This window comes from Heterodontus francisci, chromosome 23 (assembly GCF_036365525.1).
Source record: "Heterodontus francisci isolate sHetFra1 chromosome 23, sHetFra1.hap1, whole genome shotgun sequence".
NCBI lineage: Eukaryota > Metazoa > Chordata > Chondrichthyes > Heterodontiformes > Heterodontidae > Heterodontus > Heterodontus francisci.
Genome location: NC_090393.1, coordinates 61,121,650 through 61,148,145, shown reverse-complemented (window position 1 = coordinate 61,148,145; position 26,496 = coordinate 61,121,650). Strand labels below are relative to the sequence as shown.

The window sequence follows — 26,496 nt, the reverse complement described above, 5'->3', positions numbered from 1 at the left end:
ATTGTCTTATTTACAATGGTCACATATGGACATTTCATTTTATAAGTTTGAACCTTCAGCAACAAAGTTCAATGGGTTACTATCCTTCACAATAAAAAGCAATTTACTGCCACACACTTTGATTGCAGCTGTTCCCATGCCCCCACTTCAGCACTCAATTTGCTCTGCTTGCCCTTCAACAACTAGAAGGGAACTTACTAAACCAATACACAATGAGACAATTAAGTACTAGAAAAATTTCATTTTGAAGTGAACTGTCATTCCACAAGCTAACAGGAAAGTAAACTCAGCAAAAAAATGTTTAGCTTCCAGTTCTGTGATGTCACAAATAGTTCCAAGTTACTTTCATACGCTGAAAAACTGAGTTAACTCAGATCATGATCACAAAAAGTATCTTAATGGACAATGGAGTAAATTTCCCCTTGAATTTTTCCTTGCTAACGTGATCAACTTCCACAAAAGAAACTGTCCAGCCCAACTCTCAACTGACATTCACTCCCACCCTTAACTCAACCTGCACAATGGTCATGTTCCATTTTCCCCTCCAATACCACATATTGTCTAAATAAAATTCATTCCAATTCGATAAGTGAACTGAAGACCAATGGCTCCATGCCACATTTATCCACTAGTCAACCTTTCCAGCCATAATACAAATTACATAAAAGGCCAAGTAAAATCCAGGAAGAAAGCTAACCCGGAAGCGTTTTTCCTTGTAATCTCTATCCCTTCCCTCTCGTGCATCTCTGTCACGCAAGTCTTTGTCTCGGCCATCTCGATCAAAGGTCCTTGATGTAATTATTCGTCCACTGCCAATTCTCCTCTGACTCCCCAACCCACGGATATTTTCATTTTCTTTATTTTCCAGTGGGCTTCCAGATCTCCGGGAATTAGAAGTATTAATCACATGGCAACCTCCGCCAAAGCTCCGGCGCTGTGGACTGAGCACAACATCAATATCTTCTTCCTTGATTCTCTCTCGTGGATCTAGAAAAACGACAGACAACTGATCAGTATACTTGCACAATAAAAAATGTCCCCAGGGTTTGAAGACATCCTATGCAACAGGAAGTTGCAACGTTTATTTTTGCTAATTTTCTCATTTAAGGCACAGACTTGGCTAGGGCCACAAGCTTGAGCAACACTTTGATGCCTCAATGACCAAGAATATGCCATTGCATGCACGAACCTACACAGCAAATACTAGCACACAATTTGAAGCGTGTGGCAGTACTATATTGCCCCAGTATTTCAGCAGGAGTTAAGGTGAATATCAGGAACACAAAAAAGGAGAAATATGAAAGTTAGGACCATCAGGTCTTTGTGGCATACTAACTGCATTTAAGTAAAAGTTCAGATAGTTCAAGTTATTAAAAGGCCAACAGTTCTGTATTTGTAATTAAGGGTATAAAGTACAGGAATAAACTTAGCATTGGTTAAGCTACAGTATGGGTAGCAGTTTCAGCAGCCATTTAAAAAAAAGGACATTACAAAGCCACAGAGCTTCAGTCATCATATCAGGGATTGAAACTACATGTATTTCAAACGGGTAGACTGGAGATACCTGCAAGGTTACCAATGGAACATGGAAAGTTTGGAGGCAGTTAAGTACAGATTTGAGAGCAGTTTTGTTGGAGTATAGGATAAGACTATTCAATTAGGGAGTCAATGAGAAGGGACACATTTAAAGTTAAGTGAGGAAAGGGTGAAAAAATAAATTTGCACAAGGGTTGTTGTGATCAAGAATGGCTACTGAACCAAAAGAAGCCAATTGGCCTGTTGTGTTCATGCGAGCTCTCTACAAGAGCAACTCACTTATTCCAACTTCCCCACTCTCCGCCCACAATCGTTCAAATGTTATCTTCAGGTACTTAACCAATTCCCTTTTGAAACACAGACGACTGAACCTGCCTGCACCACCCTCAAGCAGCACATTCCAGATCCTAAACAGTTGCTGCACAAGAACATATTTCCCCTTGTACACAGAAATTGGTTATGATACTTGGCCATCAAGTGGTTGAGGCAGAAATCATTATATCCTTCAAAGTAGACAAGTAGGCAGCATAAGAGGGCAGTGGGATTAGTTTGGTGATTGCTCTAGTCAACCAGCACGGATATATCAAATGGACACGGTCATAAACTGCTACCACATGCTCAGGACATAATCACTTCAGGTAGTGAGTTCCATATTGAAAAGCAATTCCGACAAATGAATTTTTTGATTATGTTGGTGGAGAACAAAAATCCTGCCAAACACTAGACTGCTCTGCACCAGTAGATATACCACATCCACTAGACCCACTTAATTTTCCTTCTGAAAAACAGCACTTCAAACAAGGCAGCCATCCTTCACTGCACTGTGGTGCACAATTAGTTTGTGTCTTCAAATCCTGGAGTGGGAGTCAAAGTCGATAATCTAACTCAGGTGAAGTAACCAACTAATCTGAGCTAATACTTGGCAAACATCCACTCAAGCATCCAAGTCAGAAGTTGGAGATCAGGCTGCTTCTTCTGTCACCTGGTGTGCATTGTCTGAGAACGCAACATTTTGAAAATCTGATCTCCACACTGGACCTTCAACCATCAAGGCTCCCTGCCTGTTGGTATCCCTAGCACAGAGGAAAATTAGCAATACAGCAGAAATCTTGCCAGTTCCCCTCAAGTTTATGAGCTTGCTATTGAATCTGGGATCACAGGATGGGGCACTCCAATGTATAAAGGTACATCATAGCAACACTAGGATAGACAAAGATTTCTGCTTACCATTACCAGCTTTGACTTAAGTAAAGTTACATTGGATACAGTTCACGCTGGCCTTTGCATCAGTTTGATCAGAAAGGTACAGTTCCTGAATTAACAAATTCAACTAATTGTACCATCTGGGATCTTAAACTAGTTAGGATTGACAACTTGTTAAATAACCTTTCACAACAGTTCAGAAACTGTAAATTGCCAGCTTATGTCACTTGTACCATGTGTGGTAAAAATTGTTCTCCTAGAAGGACAGAAAAATATCTTTGCAATGTAGCAATAATGAAATGCACATTTGAAGCCACTGTCAAAATCAGCAAGCAGCCTGTTGATTTGGAGAAGGTGGTTGCCAAACTACACTGAGGTGTTGAGGGTCGATCCAAACATTGCCCATGCCTGTTATGCAATCTGGTTTGGGAGAGGAGAATAAAAGGTGAAAATGAAAGACTACACTTGTACAGAAGATGAATAGTCCATCTTGCTGTGAACCAAACTTCAAACTTGTACTGCCCTTATGGCATTTTATACCAATCGATGCCCAATTGTGGACCATCCATCTGGTTATCTATGCACTGACTGGTCTGACAAGCACGAGTACTAATTATCGGGTACTTATCCCTGCTGCAGCACACAAGTCATTTTGCAGGCAGAAGACAACAAGTGTTAAGAAAGCTTTCTTGAATAACTGGAAGTTGTTACTTTGCTCTACTCCAACTACATCACTAGTGTTGATAAACTGGAATAAATGGGAACTACTAGCTGGCTTTGACAACTGTATGTCCTGCATATACTTACAAACGAATTAGAATTCTACAGTTTCATTATGAACTACACCTTGCTATTACAGGAACATATATACTTTAGCGACTGATATGCAGAATCTCAAGCTGGAATTTTAATTCATGCCAGACGGTGTGAAATGCGAGCCACATTTTCAAATGTGTGGTAGGCCCTTCCAAAATCAACAGCTTCACAAATTCATTGTCTTAAAACAAAAATAAAAGTAATTGGTGCTTGCTACCCACCCTCACAGTAGAATCTTAAAACTTAGGCATTAGAACTGCAAGCAGTGTTACATTGTTATTAGAATTTTTTTTTATAACTGTTAGCATCACCACAAAGTGAAAAATACTGAAACTGAATTTAAACACTACCTGCAACGAGCTTTGAATCTTGGAAAACTGTACACAAATCTATGACTACTTATTCATTTCAGTATATTTTCTAAGAAAAAAAAAGGTCTGAAAGTAAAGGGCAAGATCGAACTACCAAGGGAAGGAGTTTAATGCCTAAATGGACTTTTAAAATAGAGCAAGGCGACTTAGAACCTTGAAATGTACACTACATGTATAATTCAATTAGTCCTTCAAATACTGGATAAAATTTCATTTCAGAGCTCTGAAAGCATTTTCTTATGCACATTTGGAAAACTTACGAATAGACAGAAATTATGAGGCGGCCATTCGGCCCCTCAAGCTTGCTGTGCCATTCAAAAAAAATCATGCCTGATAAGACTTGAACCGCGACTCCACATTCCCACCTACCCCCGATAAGCAAAAATCTACCTCTAACTTGAAAATATTTAAAGACTTAGCTTCCACTGCCTTTTGAGGGAGAGTTCCAAAGACTCAACCCTCAAAAAATTTCTCATCTGTCTAAATGGGCGACCCCTTATTTTTAAGCAGTGACCCATGGTTCGAGATTCTCCCACAGGGGAGAACATCCTTTCCACATCCACCCTGTCAAGACTCCTCAGGATCTTATATGTTTCAATCAAATCGCATCTTATTGTTCTAAATTCCAGTGAATACAAGCCTAGCCAACCTTTCCTTATAAGACAGCCCGCCCATTCCTGGTATTAGTCTAATAAACCTTCACTAATCCGCTTCCAACACATGTACATTCTTCCTGAAAATGAGGCTAATACTGTACACAGTACTCCAGATGTGGTCTCACCAATGCCCTGTATATTTAAAGCATAATTTCCATACTTCTGTATTCAATTCCCCTCGGAACAAAAACATTCTATTAGCTTTCCTAATTACGTGCTGTACCTGCATACTAACCTTTCGCGATTCATGCACTAGGACACCCAGATCCCTCTGCATCTCAGAGCTCTACGATCTGTCACCATTTAGATAATATGTCTTGAATTCTTCTTGCCCAAATGGACAACTTTACATTTTCTCATATGCCATTTGCAATGATGTCTCACCAAACCAAGTGAATGGACCACTGGGTGGAGCACTACCTAGAACTGTACTCCAGGGAAAATGATGTCTGATACCACCCTCAATGCAGCCCTGTGTCTGCCAGTCATGGATGAGCCAGATTAACAGCCAAAAAAAAAAAAAAGCTCAGTAATGCCATCGATTTTCTAGCTAGTAGAAAAGCCCCTGGAAAAGGACGGCATTACTCTGAAATAATGCAGGTGTACCAAGCCTGCTATACTGAGCAGTCCATGAACTGCTTTGCTTGTGCTGGGATTAAGGAACAGTACTATAGGACATGCGCGATGCCAATATCACCCTCCAAGAACAAGGGTGACTCCAACTACTATGAAATCTCCCTGCTCAGCAGTGCAGCAAGCCTTCGCTCGAGTCATTTTAAACAGACTCCAGAAGCTGGCTGAGCATGCCTACCCTGAGGCATAGTGCAGCTTTTGAGCAGAGATCCACCACTGACATGCTGTTCTCCCTTCACCAGCTACAGGAGAAATGCCATGAACAGATGCCCCTCTAAGTTGCCTTCATAGATCTCACCAAAGCCTTTCACCTAGTCAGCAGATGCAGTCTCTTCAGACTACTGGCAAAGATGGTAGGTCCACCAAAGGTACTAAGTAACACGTCATTCCATGACAATATGAAAGGCACAATTCAGCCTAACAGTGCCTCAGACTCCTTTCCCATCCTGAGTGCTGTGAAATAGGGTTGTGTTCTCACACCTACACTGTTTGAGATATTCTCACTGCTGCTCTCACACATTTAAGTCTGAAGGAATATTCCTTCACACAAGATCAGATTGTTCAACTGTGCCAGCCTTAGAGCGAAGACCAAAACGGAAAGTCATCAGGGAACTCCTCTTTGCTGACGATGCTGCATTAACATCAACACGGAAGAGTGCCTGCAGAGACTCCGACAGGATTGCAGCTACTTGCAATGAATTTGGCCTAACCATCAGCCTCAAGAAAACGATCATGGGACAGGACATCAGAAATGCTCCATCCATCAATATCGGCGACCACGCTCTGGAAGTGGTTCAAGAGTTCACCTACCTAGGCTCAATTATCACCAGTAACCTGTCTCTCAATGCAGAAATCAACAAGCGCATGGGAAAGGCTTCCACTGCTATGTCCAGACTGGCCAAGCGGGTATGGGAAAATGGCACAGTGGCACAGTACACAAAAGTCTGAGTGTATCACGCCTGTGTCCTCACTACCTTGCTCTACGGCAGCGAGGCCTGGACAATGTATGTCAGCCAAGAGCGACGTCGCAACTCATTCCATCTTTGCGACCTCTGGAGAATCCTTGGCATCAGGTGGCAGGACTGTATCTCCAACAGAATAATACAGTGCAGAAGAGGCCCTTCAGCCCATAGAGTCTGCACCAATGCATTAAACCTGTCTACCTAATCCCATTGGCCAGCACTTGGCCCATAGCCTTAAGTTATGATGTGCCAAGTGCTCATCCAGGTACTTTTTAAAGGATGTGAGGCAACCCGCCTCGACCACCCTCCCAAGCAGGGCATTCCAGACCGTCACCACCCTCTGGGTAAAAAAGTTCTTCCTCAAACCCCACTTAAACCTCCCGCCCCTCAGCTGAAACTTGTGTCCCCTCGTAACTGACCCTTCAACTAAGGGAATAGCTGCTCCCTATCTACCCTGTCCATGCCCCTCAATCTTGTACACCTCGATCAGGTCACCCCTCAGTCTTCTCTGCTCCAGTGAAAACAATGCTAACCGATCCAACCTCTCTTAATAGCTTAAATGTTCCATCCCAGGCAACATCCTGGTGAATCGTCTCTGCACCTCCTACAATGCAATCACATCCTTCCTATATGGCGACCAGAATTGCACAGTACTCCAGATGTGGCCTTACCAAACTTCTGTACAACTCCAAAATGACCTCCCTGCTTTTGTAACCTATGCCTCGATTGATAAAGGCAAGTGTCCCATATTTTCTTTTATTCATTCATGGGATGCAGGAGTCACTAGCCAGGCCAGCATTTATTGCCCATCCCTAATTGCCCTTCAGAAGGTGGGGGTGAGCTGCCTTCTTGAACCGCTGCAGTTCATTTGGGGTAGGTATACCCACAGTGCTGTTAGGAAGGGAGTTCCAGGATTTTGACCCAGCGACAGTGAAGGAACGGCAATATAGTTCCAAGTCAGGATGGTGTGTGACTTGGAGGGGAACTTGCAGGTGGTGGTGTTCCCATGCATTTGCTGCCCTCGTCCTTCCAGTTGGTACAGGTCACGGGTTTGGAAGGTGCTGTCTAAGCAGCCTTGGTGCATTGCTGCAGTGCATCTTGTAGATGGTAAACACTGCTGCAACTGTGCGTCGGTGGTGGAGGGAGCGCCAATCAAGCGGGCTGCTTTGTCCTGGATGGAGTCGAGCTTCTTTTGTTGGAGCTGCACCCATCCAGACAAGTGGAGAGTATTCCATCACACTCCTGACTTGTGCCTTGTAGATGGACAGGCTTTGGGGAGTCAGGAGGTGAGTTACTCGCCTCAGGATTCCTAGCCTCTGACCTGCTCTTGTAGCCACGGTATTTATATGGCTACTCCAGTTCAGTTTCTGGTCAATGGTAGCCCCTAGGATGTGTACAGTGGGGGATTCAGCAATGGAAATGCTGTTGAATGTCAAGGGGAGATGGCTAGATTCTCCCTTGTTGGAGATGGTCATTGCCTGGCACTTGCCTGGCACGAATGTTACTCGCCACTCATCAGCCCAAGCCTGGATATTGTCCAGGTCTTGATGCATTTCTAAACGGACTGCTTCAGTATCCAAGGAGTCACGTATGGTGAACCTTGTGTAAACATCCACGAACATCCCCACTTCTGACCTTATGATTGAAGGAAGGTCATTGATGAAGCTGAAGATGGTTGGGCCGAGGACACTACCCTGAGGAACTCCTGCAGTGATGTCCTCGAGCTCAGATGATTGACTTCCAACAATGTCAACCATTTTCCTTGGCACTAAGTATGACTCCAGCCAGCGGAGGGTTTTCCCCAATTCCCATTGACTGCAGTTTTGCTAGGGCTCCATGATGCCATACTCAGTCAAATGCTGCCTTGATGTCAAGGGCAGTCACTCTCACCTCTGGAGTTCAGCTCTTTTTTCCATGTTTGAACCAAGGCTGTAATGAGGTCAGGAGCTAAGTGGCCCTGGCGGAACCCAAACTGAGCGTCACTGAGTGGGTTATTGCTAAGCAAGTGCCGCTTGATGGCACTGTTGATGACACCTTCCATCACTTTACTGATGATTCAGTGTAGGCTGATGGGGCAGTAATTGGCTGGGTTGGACTTGTCCTGCTTTTTGTGTACATGACACACCTGGGCAATTTTCCACATTGCAGAGTAGATGCCAGTGTTGTAGCTGTACTGGAACAGCTTGGCTAGGGGCGCGGCAAGTTCTGGAGCACAGGTCTTCAGTACTATTGACGGAATATTGTCAGGGCCCATAGCTTTTGCAGTATCCAGTGCCTTCAGTCGTTTCTTGATATCACATGGAGTGAATCGAATTGGCTGAAGTCTGGCATCTGTGATGCTGGTGACTTCAGGAGGAGGCAGAGATGGATCATCAATTTGGTACTTCTGGCTGAAGATGGTTGCAAATGCTTCAGCCTTATCTTTCGCACTGATGTGCTGGACTCCCCCATCATTGAGGATGGGGATATTTGTGGGACCATCTCGTCCAGTTAGTTGTTTAATTGTCCACCATTCACGGCTGGATGTGGCAGGACTGCAGAGCTCATCTCTTTCTATCGCATGCTGCTTACGCAGTTTGGCATGCAAGTAGCCCTGGGTTGTAGCTTCACCAGGTTGACATCTCATTTTGAGGTATGCCTGGTGCTGCTCCTGGCATGCCCTCCTGCACTCTTCATTGAACCAGGGTTGATCTCCTGGCTTGATGGTAATGGTAGAGTGGGGGATATGCCAGGCCATGAGGTTACAGATTGTGGTTGAGAACAATTCTGCTGCTGCTGATTGCCCCCAGCTTTGCATTGCTAGATCTGGGCAAAATGTACCCCATTTAGCACGGTGATAATGCCAAACACCATGGACAGTATCCTCAATGTGAAGGCAGGACTTCGTCTCCACACGGACTGTGCGGTGGTCACTCCTACCAATACTGTCATGGACAGAAGCATCTGCGGCAGGCAGTTTGATGAGGACGAGGTCAAGTATGTTTTTCCCCTCGTGTTGGTTCCCCCACCACCTGCTGCAGACCCAGTCTAGCAGCTATGTCCTTTAGGAATCGGCCAGTAGTGGTGCTACCGAGCCACTCGTGGTGATGGACATTGAAGTCCCCCACCCAGAATCCATTTTGTGCCCTTGCCACCCTCAGTGCTTCCTCCAAGTGGTGTTCAACATGGAGGAGTACGGAGTCATCAGCTGAGGGAGGGCGGTAGGTGGTAATCAGTAGGAGGTTACTTTGCCTATGTTTGACCTGATGCCACGAGACTTCATGGGGTCCAAAGTCGATCTGGACTCCCATGGCAACTCCCTCCCTACTGTACACCACTGTGCCACCACCTCTGGTGGGTCTGTCCTGCCAGTGGGACAGGACATACCCAGGGATGGTGATGTGAGTGTCTGGGACATTGTCAGCTATGATTCCGTGAGTATGACTGTCAGGCTGTTGCTTGACTAGTCTGTGGGACAGATCCTGCAACTTTGGCACAAGCCCCCAGATGTTAGTGAGGACGACTTCGCAGGGTTGATAGGGCTGGGTTTGCTTTTGTAGTTTCCGGTGCCTGTCGATGCCGGGTGAACTGTCCGGTTTCATTCCTTTTTATTGACTTCGTAGCGGTTAGGTACAACTGAGTGGCTTGCTAGGCCATTTCAGAGGGCATGTAAGAGTTAACCACATTGCTGTGGGTCTGGAGTCACATGTAGGCCAGACCAGGTAAGGACAGCAGATTTCCTTCCCTAAAAAGGACATTAGTGAACCAGATGGGTTTTTCCAGCAATCGACAATGGTTTCATGGCCATCATTAGACTAGCTTTTAATTCCAGATTCATCAATTAAATTCAAATTCCACCTTCTGCTGTGGTGGGATTCGAACCCAAGTCGCTAGAGAAATACCCTGGGTCTCTGGGTTACTAGTCCAGTGACAATACCACTACGCCACCGACTACCCCATATGCCTTTTTCACCACCCTATTAACCTGCCCTTCTGCCTTCAGAGATCTCTGACCAACGCAGAGGTCCTGGAGGCAGCCAACATCCCCAGCACATACACCATACTGAGCCAGTGGCACTCAAGATGGCTTGGCCACGTGAGCCACATGGAAGATGGCAGGATCCCCAAGGACATATTGTACAGCAAGCTTGTCTCTAGCAACAGACCCACGAGCCCTCCATGTCTCTGCTTTAAAGACATCTGCAAACTCGACATGAAGTCCTGCGAGCCAGCTGCCAGCGGTTGCCCGAGCTGGCGGACAACTATAAAGGCAGAGCTGAAGGGAGGAGAGTCCAAGAGACTCAGCAGTTGGCAGGAAAAGAGACAGAAGCGCAAGGAGAGTCAACTGTGCAACAATCCTGACAACCAAATTCACCTGCAGCACCTGTGGAAGAGTCTGTCCCTCTAGAATTGGCTTTTATGGCCACTCCAGGCGCTGCTCCACAAACCACCTCTAGGCACTTGACCATTGTTGAGACAAGGAGGCCAAAAAGGATAAAGGGAAAAAGGACAACATGAGCTTTTATTTTCCCACAGTAACCTTTGACGTGGCACCTTTTTTTTTATATGAAAGAGAGACAGCACCGAAACAGGCCCTTCGGCCCACTGAGTCCGTGCTGACCAAGAACCACCCATCTATACCAACCCTACAGTAAGCCCACATTCCCTACCACCTACCTACACTAGGGGCAATCTACAATGGCCAATTTATCCAACACCTGCAAGTCTTTGGCTGTGGGAGGAAACCGGAGCACCTGGCAAAAACCCACACGGTCACAGGGAGAAATTGCAAACTCCGCACAGGCAGTACCCAGAATTGAACCCGGGTCCCTGGAGCTGTGAGGCTGCGGTGCTAACCACTGCACCTCCCAAAGACCTTCTGGAAATCCAAGTACAGTACATGCACCAGTTCCCTGTTATCCACAGCACGTTACTTGAAAGAACTCTAAGACAGTTAAACATGATTTCCCTTTCACAAAAGCATGTTAACTCAGCCTGATTACCTTGCTTTTTTTTTCCCCCCCCAAGTGCCCTGCTATAACCTCTTGAACAGCTTCCAACACTTTCCCTACGACAGACGCCACTGACGCACAGTGGCAGCAGTGTGTACCATCTCGAAGATGCACTGCAGCAAGGCTCTTTAGACAGGACCTTCCAAACCCATGACCTCTACCACCTCGGACAAGGGAAGCAGATGTATGGGAACGCCACCTGCAAGTTCCCCTCCAAGCCACACCATCCTGACTTGGAACTATATTGCTGTTCCTTCACTGTCACTGGGTCAAAATCCTAGAACTCCCTTCCCAACAGCTCTGTGGGTCTACCGTCCCCACATGCCCTGTGATAATATCTTAATAGCTTAACATCTGTCTTGGGGAATATGTTGGAAGCTAACAGGCCTCTAGTTCTCCACTTTCAGTCTCCTTCCATTTTTGAATAAAAAGTAGTGTTAGCCACATTTTTCCAATCTAAATGGACCCTTGCCCAAATGTAGAGAATTTTGGGAAAATTAGACCAAAGCATCAAGTATCTCAATCACCACTTCTTTTAATGCCCTAGGATCAAGTCCATCAGGACATGAGGACTTGCCATCCCACTGCTTCAACAATTTGCTCAGTACCACTTCCCTGGGTGATTGGTAATTTTCTTGAGTTCCTCCCTCCCATTTGCAGATTTAAAGGGATTATACTATAGGCCCCCACCCCCAATAGTCAGAGGGAAGTGGAGGAGCAGATATTTAGGGAAATCACATAGGTATAGGAATCATAGGGTTGTAATAGGTGATTTTAAATTCCCTAATATTGACTGGGACTGCCTTAGTGCTAAGGGATCAGATGGGGAAGATTTTGTTAAGTGTATCCAGGATAGTTTTCTGAAGCAGTATGTGGATAGCCCTACTAGAGAAGGGGCTACACTCTACCTCCTCTTAGGAAATGAGGATGGGCAGGTCATTAATGTGTCAGTGGGGGAGCACTTGGGGACCAGTGACCATAACTCTATTAGCTTCAAGATAGTTATGGAAAAGGATAGGACTGGTCCTCAGTTGAAGTCCTAAATTGGGGGAAGGCTAATTTCGATGGCATCATACAGGAATTCTCAAAAGTTGAATGGGAGAGGCTGTTTACAGGTAAAGGGACATCTGGCAAGTGGGAGGCTTTTAAAAGTGAGATAGGAAGAGTTCAGGGCCAGCATGTTCCTGTCAGATGGAAGGGCAAGGCTGGCAAGTTTAGGGAACCTTGGTTGACAAGGGACATTGAGGGTCTGGTCATGACAAAAAAAAAAAAAAGAGGCATATGTCATGTACAGGCAGCTGGGATCGAGCGAAGCCCTCGAGTATAGGGGGATGTAAGACTAAATTTAAGGAAATTACGAGGGCGTAAAGGGGCCATGAGATTTCCCTGGCAGATAAGATAAAGGCGAATCCTAAAAGATTCTATAAGTATATTAAAGAGTTAAAAGGGTAGCTAGGGAGAGAGTAGGTCCCCTTAAGGATCAGTGTGGCAATCTATGTGTGGAGCCACAGGAAATGGGCGAGGTCTTAAATGAATACTTCTCGTCTGTATTTACCGTGGAGAAGGTCATGGAAGCTAGTGAGTTCAAGGGAGAGAACAGCGATATCCTGGAGCATATCAACATTACAAAGGAGGAGGTGTTGGAGGTTTTGAAGTGCATTAAGGTGGATAAATCCCCAGGGCCTGACCAGGGATATCCTAGGATGCTATGGGAAGCAAGGGAGGAGATTGCTGGGGCCCTGGCAGAGATTTTTGTATCATCGTTAGCCACGGGTGAGGTACCGGAAGACTGGAGGATAGCTAATGTTGTGCCTTTATTTAAGAAGGGCAGCAGGGATAAGCCAGGGAACTATAGGCCGGTGAGCCTTACATCAGTGGTGGGAAAATTATTGGAAGGGATTCTGAGAGACAGGATTTATATGCATCTGGATAGTCATGGTCTGATCAGGGATAGTCAGCATGGCTTTGTGCGTGGGAAATCATGTCTCACGAATTTGATTGAGTTTTTCGAGGAGGTGACCAAGAGGATTGACAAGGGCAGGGCGATGGACATTGTCTACATGGACTTTAGCAAGGCCTTGGACAAGGTCCCGCATGTTAGGCTGGTCCAGAAGGTTCGAACACATGGGATCCAGGGTGAGCTAGCAAATTGGATACAAAATTGGCTTGGTGATCGGAGGCAGAGGGCGGTAGTGGAAGGTTGTTTTTCAGATTGGAGGCCGGTGACCAGTGGTGTGCTGCAGGGATCGGTGCTGGGCCCTCTTGTTTGTCATATATATTAATGACTTGGATGTGAATGTAAGGTGCATGATTAGTAAGTTTGCAGATGACACCAAAATTGGTGGTATAGTGGACAGTGAAGAAGGTTGTCTAAGGTTACAACAGGATATACATCAACTGGGAAAGTGGGCAAGAGAGTGGCAAATGGAATTTAATGCAGATAAATGTAAAGTGATGCATTTTGGGAATTTAAACAAGGGCAGGACATAGTGAATGGCAGGGCTCTCGGGAATGTTGTTGAGCAAAGAGACCTTAGGGTGCAAGTACATCGTTCCCCGACAGTGGCAACACAGGTTGACAGGGCGCGAAGGCGGTGTATGGCTTGCTTGCCTTCATCAGCCGAGGCATTGAGTACAAGAGTTGGGACGGCATGTTACAGTTGTACATAACACTGGTTAGACCGCATTTGGAGTAGTGTGTGCAGTTCTGGTCGCCGCACTACAGGAAAGATGTGATTAAGCTCGAGAGGGTGCAGAAAAGATTCACAAGGATGTTGCCTGTTTTGGAGGGCTTGAGTTATAAGATTGGATAGGCTGGGTCTGTTTTCCCTGGAGCAAAGGAGGCTGAGAGGGGACATGATAGAGGTATATAAAATTATGAGAGGTTTAGATAGGGTAGGCAGCCAGAGTCTGTTTCCCATGGTAGGGGTGACTAAAACTAGAGAGCATAGATTTAAGGTGAGAGGGAGGAGGTTTGAAAGGGATCAAAGGGGTAAATTTTTCACACAAAGAATAGTGGGTATCTGGAATGAGCTGCCTGAGGTGGTTGTGGAGGCAGGAGCAGTAGCGACATTTAAGAGGCATCTGGACAGGTACTTGAATGAGCAAGGCATAGAGGGATATGCAATTAATGCAGGCAGGTGGGATTTGTATAGATAGGCATTACAGTCGCATGGACGCAGTGGGCCGAAGGGTCTGTTTCTATGCCGTACCACTGACTCGATAGCTATTTGAGATTTAACAAGTTTCCTCTTTGGTGAAGACCAATGCAAAATACCTGTCCAATTCATCTGCCATCTTATTTAAAGATAAATAATTCCCCACTCACTGTAGAACAAACTCACTTAACTTTAGTATCTGTCTATTTCTAGCTAGCTTTGTTGCATAGTTTAATTTTTCTCTTATTAAGCTTAGTAATTTTGTAAAATATTTTGTCCAATAGTTTGACCTGCCACCCATCTTTGAGAAAAAGCATCTAATTGTAAGATTGGATAGTATCAAACTTATTTAGCCAACCACGAATGGTGGGTCCTCCCCTTGGGATTTTTCTCGTTGTAATGTATCTATTCTGTGTATTCTGAAATATCCCCTTAAATGTCTGCCACTGCATCTCTGTTGACCGATCCCTTAACCTAATTTGCCAGTTCACTTCAGCTCGCTCTTTCATGCCCTCATAATTGCCCTTATTTAAGTTAAGAATACTCGTCTTGGACCCATTTTTCTCTACCTCATACTTAATGTAAAAGTCAATTATATTATGACCACTGCTACCCAGGGGCACCTTCATGACAAGGTAATCAATGAATTCTGTTGCACAACACCACGTGTAGCATAGCCTGCTCTCTGGTTGGCTCCAGAACGTGCTGTTGTAAGAACCTATCCCGAAAACATACTATGAACTCATCTAGGCTACTTTTATCAGTGTATTTCCAATCTCAGTACATGAAAATACCCCATGATTATTGCCATATATTTCTGACAAGAACCCATTATTTCTACTTTCATACACTGTCCTATCACGTGGTTACTGTTACAGGGCCTGTACAGCACTCCGAGGGACTCTTGCCTTGATCATTTCACCTCTCTACTTCAACTGCTTCTACATCCTGGTTTCCTGAACTTACATCCTCCTGCTCAATTGTGCCAACATCTTTTAACTCAGCCACCCCTCCATCCTTTCCTATCTTCCTGTCCTTCCTAAACATTAACCTTCAAGATTCAAATCCCAATCCATGTCATCCAGCAGCCACGTCTCCAATACCTCGGAGATCATACTTATTTCAATCTGCACGCAGTTCATCTGTTTTGTTTCAAACGCTATTTGCATTTGATAGCCTTTATTTTTGTTCTTATTTTTGCAATGTCTAGCCTTGACTGATTTACTCCAGATTTGCACTCTATCCCTTCCTGTCAGTTTATAATTTCCCATATTAATACCCCTCATCCTTCTAAATTCCAATGGATACAGGCCCACCCTTGCCTAAAATAAACTCTTCATCCCAGAAATTAGTCGAGTGAACCTTCTCTGAACTGCTTCTAATGCAATGGTATCCTTTTGTAAGCAAGGTGGTCAAAACTGTACACAGTATTCCAAATGTGGTCTCACCAACACCTGGTACAAGCATAGCAAAAGTCTCATCACTTAGATTGCAGTGGAGTGGAATAGGATTCCATTTGCCTTCCTAATAAATTGCATATCAATATACCAACATTTTGCGATCCACTTGACCCAAAGACTTACAACTAGAATGCACGAGTTCAATAGAAGGCTGTAGGCATAGGGCAGGGAAGCTAATTGATAAAAGTAACTGTGGGTTAAGTGCCAGGAACCAGATGCGGATAATGAATTTTATTGCCTGCTATCTTCAGAGAATTGAGACTTCAAGAACCAAGGTTTGCCAGTGGCTTGTATAGAGCTGCATTCTTTAGCCACCTACAATGTGTCGGATAGAAATGAGAATCTGAAGTCTGAGAGTTTGCCCAAAAGGAAAAACTTCAGCCACAAAAATAAGATTTAACCCTGTGAAGTGTGGTGATAATGTTTTGTACCACACTCACCTGCAATTCTGCGTTTGAGAACTGCCCTGTCCAGATCCAAAGCATAATCCTTCTTAGTCCCATCTGATGGTGAACTTCTGCCCGAACTGGGGTACAAGGACGCATGCCACTTCTCAGGGTCCCAGATACCTTCACTGCAGATAACAGATGAAAGTAGTTAATTCACCTGAAAAATGATTTGTTTTGTGCAACATAATTGAGGATTTCACTGCTTGGTGTTTGATGAATATGCATCTTGAATCTCGGGTACTAATGTTACAAACTCATGTTGCACCTCCACAAAATAAATTTAAAGTTTCTAGTTAATACATACTTGTGAATAAACTTTATAGGCATTCTCAATGCACATCTCAGTCAGAATATAGCAAGTACATGACCATTATTCCAGGAGGCCTGTTCTTTGGTAAACCTAGTCAGTCAATGAGTCATTTCACTGCTTTCCACCCCCCCATAGCCACCCATGCAATTTTTCTTAAGCATCAAATTCCTTAAAGTCATTACTGAAATTGCTTCCAATACATTTTCAAGGAAGAGATTCCAGACCATAACTTCATGTGTAAAAAAGTATTACCTCACATCATCTCTGGTTCTTTTAGCAATCATCTCATCCTCTGGTTACTGACCCTTCTGCCAGTTGATACTTTTGCCTAATTGACTCCAAGCCCTTCAAAATTTTCAGCACTTCTATCAAATCTCCCTTCAACCTTATCTGCTCTAAGGAAACTCACCACAGCTTCTCCAATCCACATAACTGATGCACCTCATTCTGGTACTTGTCCTCTGCATTCTCTCGAGCCTGACTCCCTCCTTCCCCCCCCCCCCCAACACCACCCCCCTCAAAGAATATCATGCCCTCCAGCTGGGGCCTAAACCTAATGTGTTTTATTTCTTCATACAAGATAAAAAGGTTCAGCATAACTTCAGTGCTTTGCACTCTACTCCTTTGTACCACCTCACTCAAGTGAGTAAGGACATGGAATGGAAGTCTGAGAACTGGGAAACTAAATCCTGTAGTGCTAGGCAAATAGTGACTTAATAAACTTAAATTCCTTCAGTTTTAGGAGGAAGGCCAAGGGAAGCAATGACTTCAGTCTTAAACTGGCAAAGAATGATTTAGAGTAGAAAAGAAAATGAGTCTTTATTACAATGCTCAAGTGCTATATGGTTATAAGGCTGTACACATGGTGTCCGACGACCATCTAAACACCTGGGTGGTCAATACTGGGGGACGTCTAGCATAACAAGTCCTTACTTGCATGAAATGGACACTAATATTAATACACCCTGGCCTTGACTCGACAACCCCAACTGTGATTTTACTATATTAAAAAAAAAATCAGTCACAAGTGCAACTAATAAAGTCAAAACTCAGCTGAGACATTTGGTGTCCCGAGTACATCCAGGAGTAAACTTCCTAAAATAAAGCTTTTATTTTTAAAAAAAGGGTGCAGTTCTGGGGGTGCTGCTCCAGAAATAAGCTCCTCTAGGACACGAGATACAGTTTGAACATGCCCAACATTAACAGCAGCAGTAAAAAGTACAATATTTTCAATTTCACAGGCCATTCAAATTTAAATTTTACTATTGTCAAATTAATTGAAGAACCAGCTTATTTTTTTTACAACACAAGCAATTATTTCAAAATACCTGCATGCCATCAAATTATCCATTTCACTTTTTAACTGTTTAGAATCTACTGGTCTGTGACTAAATAATTAGCAAAAAGAATATTTACCTGTTATATTTTTCCAAAAGGCATGCTGGTCTCTGCTTGGCATATGGGTACTCTTTGATCTCGAGTAGCTTTTCCTGCACAAAAAAGTAGTGTTAAAAACTATTTATAAATAAGGTAGTCTGACTTCATAGATTTTGTTGAGCGTGCTCTATCTGGTAAAAGGTTTATAATTAGCAAATAAAAGCTCACACGCAGAAGTTACTGAACGCCACATTTCAGAATGGATACCGAAACATTACAATATTATAGGCAAGTTTCAGCTTCTGCAGCAATTAACAGTTTGGTACTCGGCTTCCCCCTACTCCCTGAAGATAATACCCCTTCAGAAATTAAAATTCTTCAAGTACTTCAAACTACCTTTTCATAACACAACCACAGACCAAGAAAAAGCCAGGTTCAGTCCATCAGCTCACAATACAGGTCTTAACCAAGGTGGTTGCTGGTCCATTTACAAACAGTTCAGGGACCTTGGACCTGGGGGCTTTCCAAACCTTTTGTTCTTAGCTCACTAATTATTCAACTAGACTTGTGATAGTCGTCCACGGACTACTAGCAAGTTGTCCAACATCACTAGGAAGCTTAGAAAAGCCAGGGTTTGTGACCTTGCACATTCGAGGCTTAATATTTGTCCTTCAAACCAAGGCAACGCTCTTGCACCCTGCGAGTTTCAGGTTAGCATTGTTACTGCCTCCACTCCCACTAATTCAGACCTCCTGTTACTGTTCCAAGCGACCCAACTCCACAACAAACTTTGGCCAAGAATTTTTACCCAGTCTGCAGCAGCATGCAATCACATCTGGTGCCAGAAGTGAACAGCAAAGGAGTGGGGAGGACAGAAAAACAAAAAACACATGAAGCCTTCAGCCATAATCACAAGGGCTAAGGAAAAGCAGCAGAGCTACTCCAAAGTTTAGTGGAGATATGGATCATAAACTGTAGTTTGGACATCACAATCAGAACTGGGGAGACAGGATTAAATTCAGCAATGATCCCTATTCACTACCTAGTGAAACATGCTCAGAAAAAAGTGTGGATTTTGAAGAACAGGATCCAGTCAATCTTCCATGGTCGGTGTGCAATGTAGATTCACACAAAGAAATACTACTTAGTGCCTAATGCTGCAATCATTCACAACCATAAGCAACAGAAGCAAGCATCCTGATAAATGGTACTCCAGCAACAGGACATGCCCCTAGCTTTAAATCATGCAAGTTCACATTCATGCTGATTCATTAATTTATTAGCCCCTACATCACTTTACGGCAAGGGACCCAAGTGTTAACAAATATTGCTTTGATAACAACTTCAGCCGACAGTTTGTTTGTTAGACAATGTGTATAACCGAGCCAAAGACATCAGGAGATCGCAGTTTCAATACCTGCGTTGTGCTGAGTTAAGCGACGTCAACGGACGCACGCACACACGCACAGGACAGCACCAATTGGTAGATTTTTCACCTGACATTCTTCAGTTTGAATCCAGCCAAACATTCAAGTAGCACTGATATCCCAATGACACTTAAAGAATTAGGAATAGCAACAAAATCAGGCTTGAAATGTATGCCAGGGACCAAGAAATTCAGTTCCAGATGAGAATTTGCCATGAGAAAAACAAGAAATCCAATTTTAGAAAGTGGCATCATAATTACTTGTTTTGTCTAGATTATACTTTGGCACTTCAACAAAATGGCTTCCCTCCTACAGTCCCCCAGTGAACATCTGTTGAAGCAGGTAGTCAGCTTCTGCCCCTTGGCCAGTATTACTGTTTCTTCTTTGATTGGATGTGGGCATCAGTGGCTAGGCAAGCATTTCTTGCCCATCTTGACTTGCCCTCAAGGTGGTGGTGGTGAGCTGTCCTGATGTCTCTGGCTCAGTTGCACACATTGCCTACCAAACGAATTGTCGGCTGAAATTATGATCTATCAATGCTTGCTTTATGGGTACCTTGTAGTAAACTGTTAAGGTAGATGCTAATAAGAGAATTAAGAGCCAACACAAATGTAAGCTTGCAAGTATAAAACACTGATGCATTGTCATAGGACAGCCTTGGCTCCAGAGAATTCGTCTCTGATCTGAATAGGTTGAAAGTGCAGGTGCAAATCTCTGTCCATGGTGCCGAAACAGATCCTTTCAATAAAATGTTAAGTTAACCTTTTGGCATAATTTTCTGGTGGACGAATCCACAGCAGCAATCCACCCTCAGCGTTTGTGTGGTGAAACACCCATTCAAGTGGACTACAGAAAACTCAACTTGACAACTGTTCCAGAGGATGCAATGCTTAAAAGACAAGCTCTGAAAACTGCCACAGGAATTGTAGATGCTCTGGATAATTCAGCCTGCAGAGAACCGCAGGTCAGATTAGTTCACGTATGCTAGGAATATTATTCTTGAACAAAATGTTGCTAACAACCATATACATACATGATGAGAAATTTATGTCCTGGCTTAGCCAAGAGGGGATTGGGATTGTTATCTTAATTGAAGTAGTTTTTATTTTTAAAAAAATGAACTCATTAATGGATTTAAGACTTAAAATCATCAGCAGTCATCAGTGGTACCTGGACTGAAGAGAAGAGTCGGAAGGGAGATATGCCACTTAAAAAACCATGCCTGGGTTTGTGAAGCCTACAGCCACAAACATACTCTGTCTTGATGCCCTCCCATCCCAATTCCTGTCCACTCCTGTAGCACTGTGAAATCTAAGGTGAAGCCCACCCTCCTGCTGTCGATCTGAAAAAATGAAATATTTCACAGGGAAAATTTTTATTTATTTAGAGATACAGCACTGAAATGGGCCCTTCGGCCCACCGAGTCTGTGCCGACCTACAACCACCCATTTATACTAACCCTGTAGTAATCCCATATTCCCTACCACCTACCTACACTAGGGGCAATTTACAATGGCCAATTTACCCATCAACCTGCAAGTCTTTGGCTGTGGGAGGAAACCGGAGCACCCGGCGAAAACCCATGCGGTCACAGGGAGAACTTGCAAACTCCGCACAAGCAGTACCCAGAATTGAACCTGGATCCCTGGAGCGGTGAGGCTGCGGTGCTAACCACTGCGCCACCCAATTGTACACCCAAGTCACCTTGTGACTGTGTATGGAGATATGATATCAAATTTACACGTGTGCCCAGTTCTCCAACAAATCTCACCTAACACTTGCACCCAGGTGCTCTACATTTGAAGTCTTAACAGAAAAAGTACAGGGATACATGTGAATCATAACACAAGATGATTACTTTCTGTATTGCAAGTCAGGGATACTCAGATCTCTAAACAGGAAATGCTTAGTCATGTACCACCAAATGTGGCCGAAAACAACAACTGAATTTATAGACACCGAACACAGAAAAAGACTTGGATGCCATAACCTGGACAAAATAAATAGTCACAAAAACCTTGGTTAGTAAATGAAAGCCACCACTGCTTAGTTAAAAGCAAAATCATGTTTGACAAACTGGATTTAAATTCTGCAACTAAATAATGGAGGGCTTAAGTTACTGCTGATCTTGTTCTGAAGAGACTTTCAAAGGCATTTGATAAATTGCCACTAAATCACTCTATTAGTAAAAAAAGACTAAGACGAGCAGTAGCAACATGGATACCAAGTTAAGACAGAACAGTGTTGAACAGTTGTTTCAGACTCGAGGCAACTAAATACTTGTGGCCACCACCCGCCCCCACAGGGGTCAGTATTAAGACCACTGCTCTTTTGATACATATTCATGACCTGGATTTGGGTATGGGGGAATAATTTCAATTTATGTAACAAAACTCAACTGTAATAGTGAGGATACTAGATTGGTGAAAGGAACAGCCACATGGCAGATAAAATTTAATGGATAAGAATATAGCGATGGATTTTGGAAGGAAGAATGTGGAGAGGCAATACGAACAAAGAACTATTTTCAAGAGGGTGCTTGAACTGAGACAGTCGCAATCATCGATCACTGAAGATGGTCGGACAATTTGATAAAGGCATACAGGATGCTGAGTTGTATAAATAGAGGCCTAGAGAACAAAAAGTTTGCTTTTTTTTTTCTTAAAAAGAAGTCACTGGTTAGACCTCAGCCAGAGTTCCCAGCCTAAAATTGGACAGTTTTATTACAGGGATGAAGGAATGCAGCTAGGCGGAGACACTGGGAAAGCAGTGATGGTTCTCTATATACCACAGAAAGAGAAAGGTTGATTTAGTCGATGTTCAAAATTATTAGTGTTGCTCATATCGGGAGCAACTGGTTCCACTGGTAGGAGGGTTATTTATCTGGGGTATACAGATTTAAAGTAATTCACTAAAGATTCAGAAGGAGAAAAGGAGAATTTTGTGCTTATAATTAACAATGAGATGATGATCTGGAAAGCATGACTTGAAAAAGGATAGTGGAAGCAGATTTCATTCACAACCATCAAAAGGTAACGGAATCAACATTTCAAAAATAGGAAAATCTGGAGGCCAACATGAAGGACCAGGGAAATGGGACTAATTGGAAAGCTCTTGTAAACAGTACAAGTGCAATGGCCCAAATGGTCTCCTTCTGTGCTACAATAACTGCTAACATATGACTGGTCAAGTTACACACACACAAGAAAAGCAAATGATTTCCATGGTGATAGATCTAATCCCTCACTAACGATGCATTATAAGCTTACAGCAGTGGGGAAACTGTAATTGGGTTTAGTAACCATGGGCAAGAAGGGGGCCAAGAATAAAATTCACTCCTAATCATAAATAATGACACCCACGGGAAGGCAAACATATGGAGATGTCAGGTCAGGCTCAGCTGAGCCTCAGTCAAATATTCCAGCAGCATTCAGCCTAACCTCATACATAAGCAATGAGCATGTCGGCAAAGTACAGAGGACAGCTCCAACTAAGGAACTGAACACAAGTGCCTTCAGATGGAATACAAATAGGAATAAACTCTCTTCTTCGGCCTCCTTGTCTCAGGAGACAATGGATAAGCACCTGGAGGTGGTCAGTGGTTTGACTACTGTTTTACCATTCACACAAATGCTCAACTAAACAAGCACACTCACTCATTTGGCTCCAACAGACCAACATTAACTAGGACATGACCAAAAGCAAATTAAAGCATAGGACTTATGAATTACTGTATTTAATATGAATACGAAGCACCAACCCAGTTACACCAAATCTCAGTTCACATACTGTGCCTATGGATTTTAAATGTTCCCATCAGTAATTATATTCTTAATTCCAAGGAAATTATTCAAAACCACTTTTATTGGTGCACAGTTATTCCTGCAAGATTTATGTACGGCTGGGGGGGGGGGGTGGGGGGCACCGCAGCTTCAAGTCAATCAACTTGTATTCTGCATTAGGCAATGGTACTCCTGACCTAGAAAACATGGGGAATATTCTATTTTCTAACATTATATTATATTATTCTGTTGTCTAACACTGCCATCTTCTGCCTCAATTAGAAAAAAGATTCCCCCATATAAGTAGCATCTTAAAGCAATTCTCCACTTCCACATTATAATTCTTCAGCTCGTACACAAGAGCCTGAGGGTATATTTAAACCAATATTATTGATGTAAAAGTCAGTCCTGCTTCATACAAATACTCAATTTACAGCAGTGTAAACCACTCCAAGGCATTGACTACACAAACTGGTTCCAATTAATAAGACCTATGACTGCAAGTTTCTGATTTAGCATCTCATATTGCTAGGTCAAAATCATGGAACTCACAATCTAACAGCACCGTCAGTGTACCACCACAAACGACAGTTCAAAGCAGCAGCTCACTGCCACCACCTTCCCAAGGACAATAAATGGTGACGACACAAACAATGCATCTCGAACAAAAAAATTATACAAAACCTGCAACTGATATAAAAGGTGGAGATCAAGAGGTTTATACTGCACTTTTTCAGCTTACTATAAAACAGAGGCACCAAAGCAGACCACAACATCTGCCTTAAGTCATGTTCCAAAATACAGCCCTTGATACTACATGGAACTATTAAACTAACTCATTGCAGCTGAGTAGAAACAATTAAGGAGATTCTTCCAATTACTTTTGGCTAGGCCCAGCACAGCCACCAGGACACTTCAAAATAGTTCCTGATCAACAGGACAAGTTTCTTCAATCTAACCATCATACTGACCCATTATTACTGACAGAAATCCCACAAAACATAGGCTTGTAGGCTTTGATATTATCTGATCAAAAGCTATCAGCCTAGTCAATTCCTTGCTATGAATAAAGTCAGTCAAGAAAATATAGCCACCCCCACATTGCACTTACCTTAGAATATCTATAGGGTTTTTTCATACCACACATTTTCAGCGAATCACTTAATGGCTCTCCATTTTCTTCAATCCATTCTTTATCCATGGCTGCAATAAACCTAATCATAGACCTTCAAACAAAATAATTTTTAAATTCAGAAAAAACCCATCAACTAGAGTTAATTTTAAAGCCACAAGAATTTATCTTGCTATCATGGTATACAAGTTAGTAAACTGAAAATGAATATGTCAAGAGAAATAAAAAAAGGTACCCAACATCATTGTAGCCAATGTTTTAACAATGGTGTTGCATTATAATACAGGCACTATTTAAAGTTTAACAAATCAAATAAATTACTTATCAAGTCACCCAATACCACCCCCGCCAAAAAATCTACAAGCATTTTTTATTGGACAAATAAAGCTTTAGTACAGGCCAATCTATCCCCAAACTGAAACAGCCAAGGTAGAGTAGGAACCTTCCCAACAGTACACTTCGCTCAGCTACTTTATTTGAAGTCGGAGGAAGCTATAAATTGAACAAAATATGAATTACAGAAAAGCAGCTTGAATTACAGGATACAACGATCCTCTCCTACAGTACCGAACCCTGAAGACTTCCTATATTCACACACATACCTCAATCAGGGCACCAGAGACACCCAGTCTTATATATCGTGTGGATGGGATGGAGAGAAGGGGAGGTTAAAGAGGGTAGAGTGGGAAATTTCCCCTGGGTGGCAGGGGCCCCAACTGCTCTGCCAGGAACCAGGAGCTGCCGGTAGGGAGGCTGACCGGCGGCCCCGGGCAGTGGGGCAGCCCCAGAGCCTCGCACAAACACGCTCCCGGCACACAAGACAGGGCAACACAACCCAGCAAAGAAAGCGGCGGCAGGAACAGTCGGCGAATGCTAACTGGCTCCAACAACACCAACGCTCGGCCCCCACTTCCGAACCTCGGCAACAGCCGCCGCCGCTCCGCTAAGAAGCCGCAGCCGCCTCACACACCCGGATGTACAGACCAACCGCCTGCCTGACCCCAACCAAAAAATAACCAAACCACGAAAACACACACACACCAGACCAGTTCCGTCCCAATGTGCGTTTTATTATTTTTAAACTCAGTTTCATTCCTGCTTTTCTTTAATTTTTTTTAATAAAACATAAAACCGAAGGCCCCTCAGGCGAATGAGAGTGACGACCATATTTTGTTGCATTCGGCCAATCAGAGGCGAGAGGAGGTGGATTGGGCTTGTCAGGTCATCAAGCCAATCTCATTCATGATTTCAGTGATTCAAAGTGATACAGGAAGTGGTTCCTTGCTCTCACAGGCTGTTTATTGAAACAAGCGACCAAATGGACGAGTCAATGGAATCATATCAGCTTTGTTGATCAAGTTTAATTAATGTCTCATGACAGTCCATATTAGCGGATATTGTTAATGGTTCTCTCTCCTCTCGAACAACAGTACCTCTCCTTCAAACTGACAACACTGCGCGTGTCCATTTATTCCAGATCTCCATCTTTGAATCACTCCAATCAGGTGTCAACGCCACCATCTCATAAGTCGGGAGACAAGCTATTAAACATCAAGAAGTTAGGTATAAAAATCATAAGCTGTTATGGACTTATTTAACAGTTCATAGCTATTTACAAAGACTATATTATTACCCCATTTGGCTGTAAGGAGGCCTAATTTCAGGGACCAACATCCTGTGTTCTAAGGACACCTGAAAAATGTCCAACCCAAGATTGAGTCCGGCCTTTATTCAGGCATCCAGAGAGCTTCTTGAGATTGTGTTTGTCCCTTGTATAGACTAACAAGGGCCTAAGGCTGGATTTTAAGATCCCTCGGGGAAACTGGGATGCCAAACATCTGGCCTGCCCCCACCAATGGGGGTTTCTCCTGGAAAGCTAAGTAGTCTCCTTCCCAACGCGGTCTATGAGCAGACGGTGTCCCTCACTTACCCTTGGTCTCCATTTCCCCTCACCCAAACCTTGGCCTCAGGATACGGCACCTGGCAGTTCATGACCAGTATTTGCCCTGCTCATTATGTGAAGGAGGCTGGGAGTCCGGGTCCTTCCTCCTCCTCTTCCTCACGGTCTCTTACCCGCTCCATGCAGCACATCCGAGTGTCCCAAATCTACCAACAGATCCTTTCTCTCCAGCTCAAGCACAAACCTTGGGACCACACACTACCTCATCTGGCAATTCTTGCGTATATGTCAGCATGTAGTGCACTACTTCAGGCTCCAGACTCAAAGCAATGTG

At 43.6% G+C, this 26,496-nt stretch overlaps 1 protein-coding gene across 3 annotated transcripts in view; it reads right to left on the bottom strand.

The window, feature by feature from the left end:
* The window catches only part of eif4enif1 (eukaryotic translation initiation factor 4E nuclear import factor 1), a 79,629-nt gene extending 54,406 nt beyond the window's left edge, over window positions 1–25,223 (bottom strand). For all 3 annotated transcript variants that reach the window (XM_068055393.1, XM_068055394.1, XM_068055396.1), the window contains exons 1-5: window positions 24,865–25,223; window positions 24,242–24,356; window positions 17,961–18,034; window positions 16,226–16,359; window positions 698–987 (exon numbers count right to left, since the gene is read on the bottom strand). In XM_068055393.1, the coding sequence (XP_067911494.1) occupies window positions 698–987; window positions 16,226–16,359; window positions 17,961–18,034; window positions 24,242–24,352 (609 nt within the window). In that variant the 5' untranslated portion in view covers window positions 24,353–24,356; window positions 24,865–25,223. The remainder of the gene's footprint in view (window positions 1–697; window positions 988–16,225; window positions 16,360–17,960; window positions 18,035–24,241; window positions 24,357–24,864) is intronic.
* Between the last annotated feature and the right edge of the window lie 1,273 nt (window positions 25,224–26,496).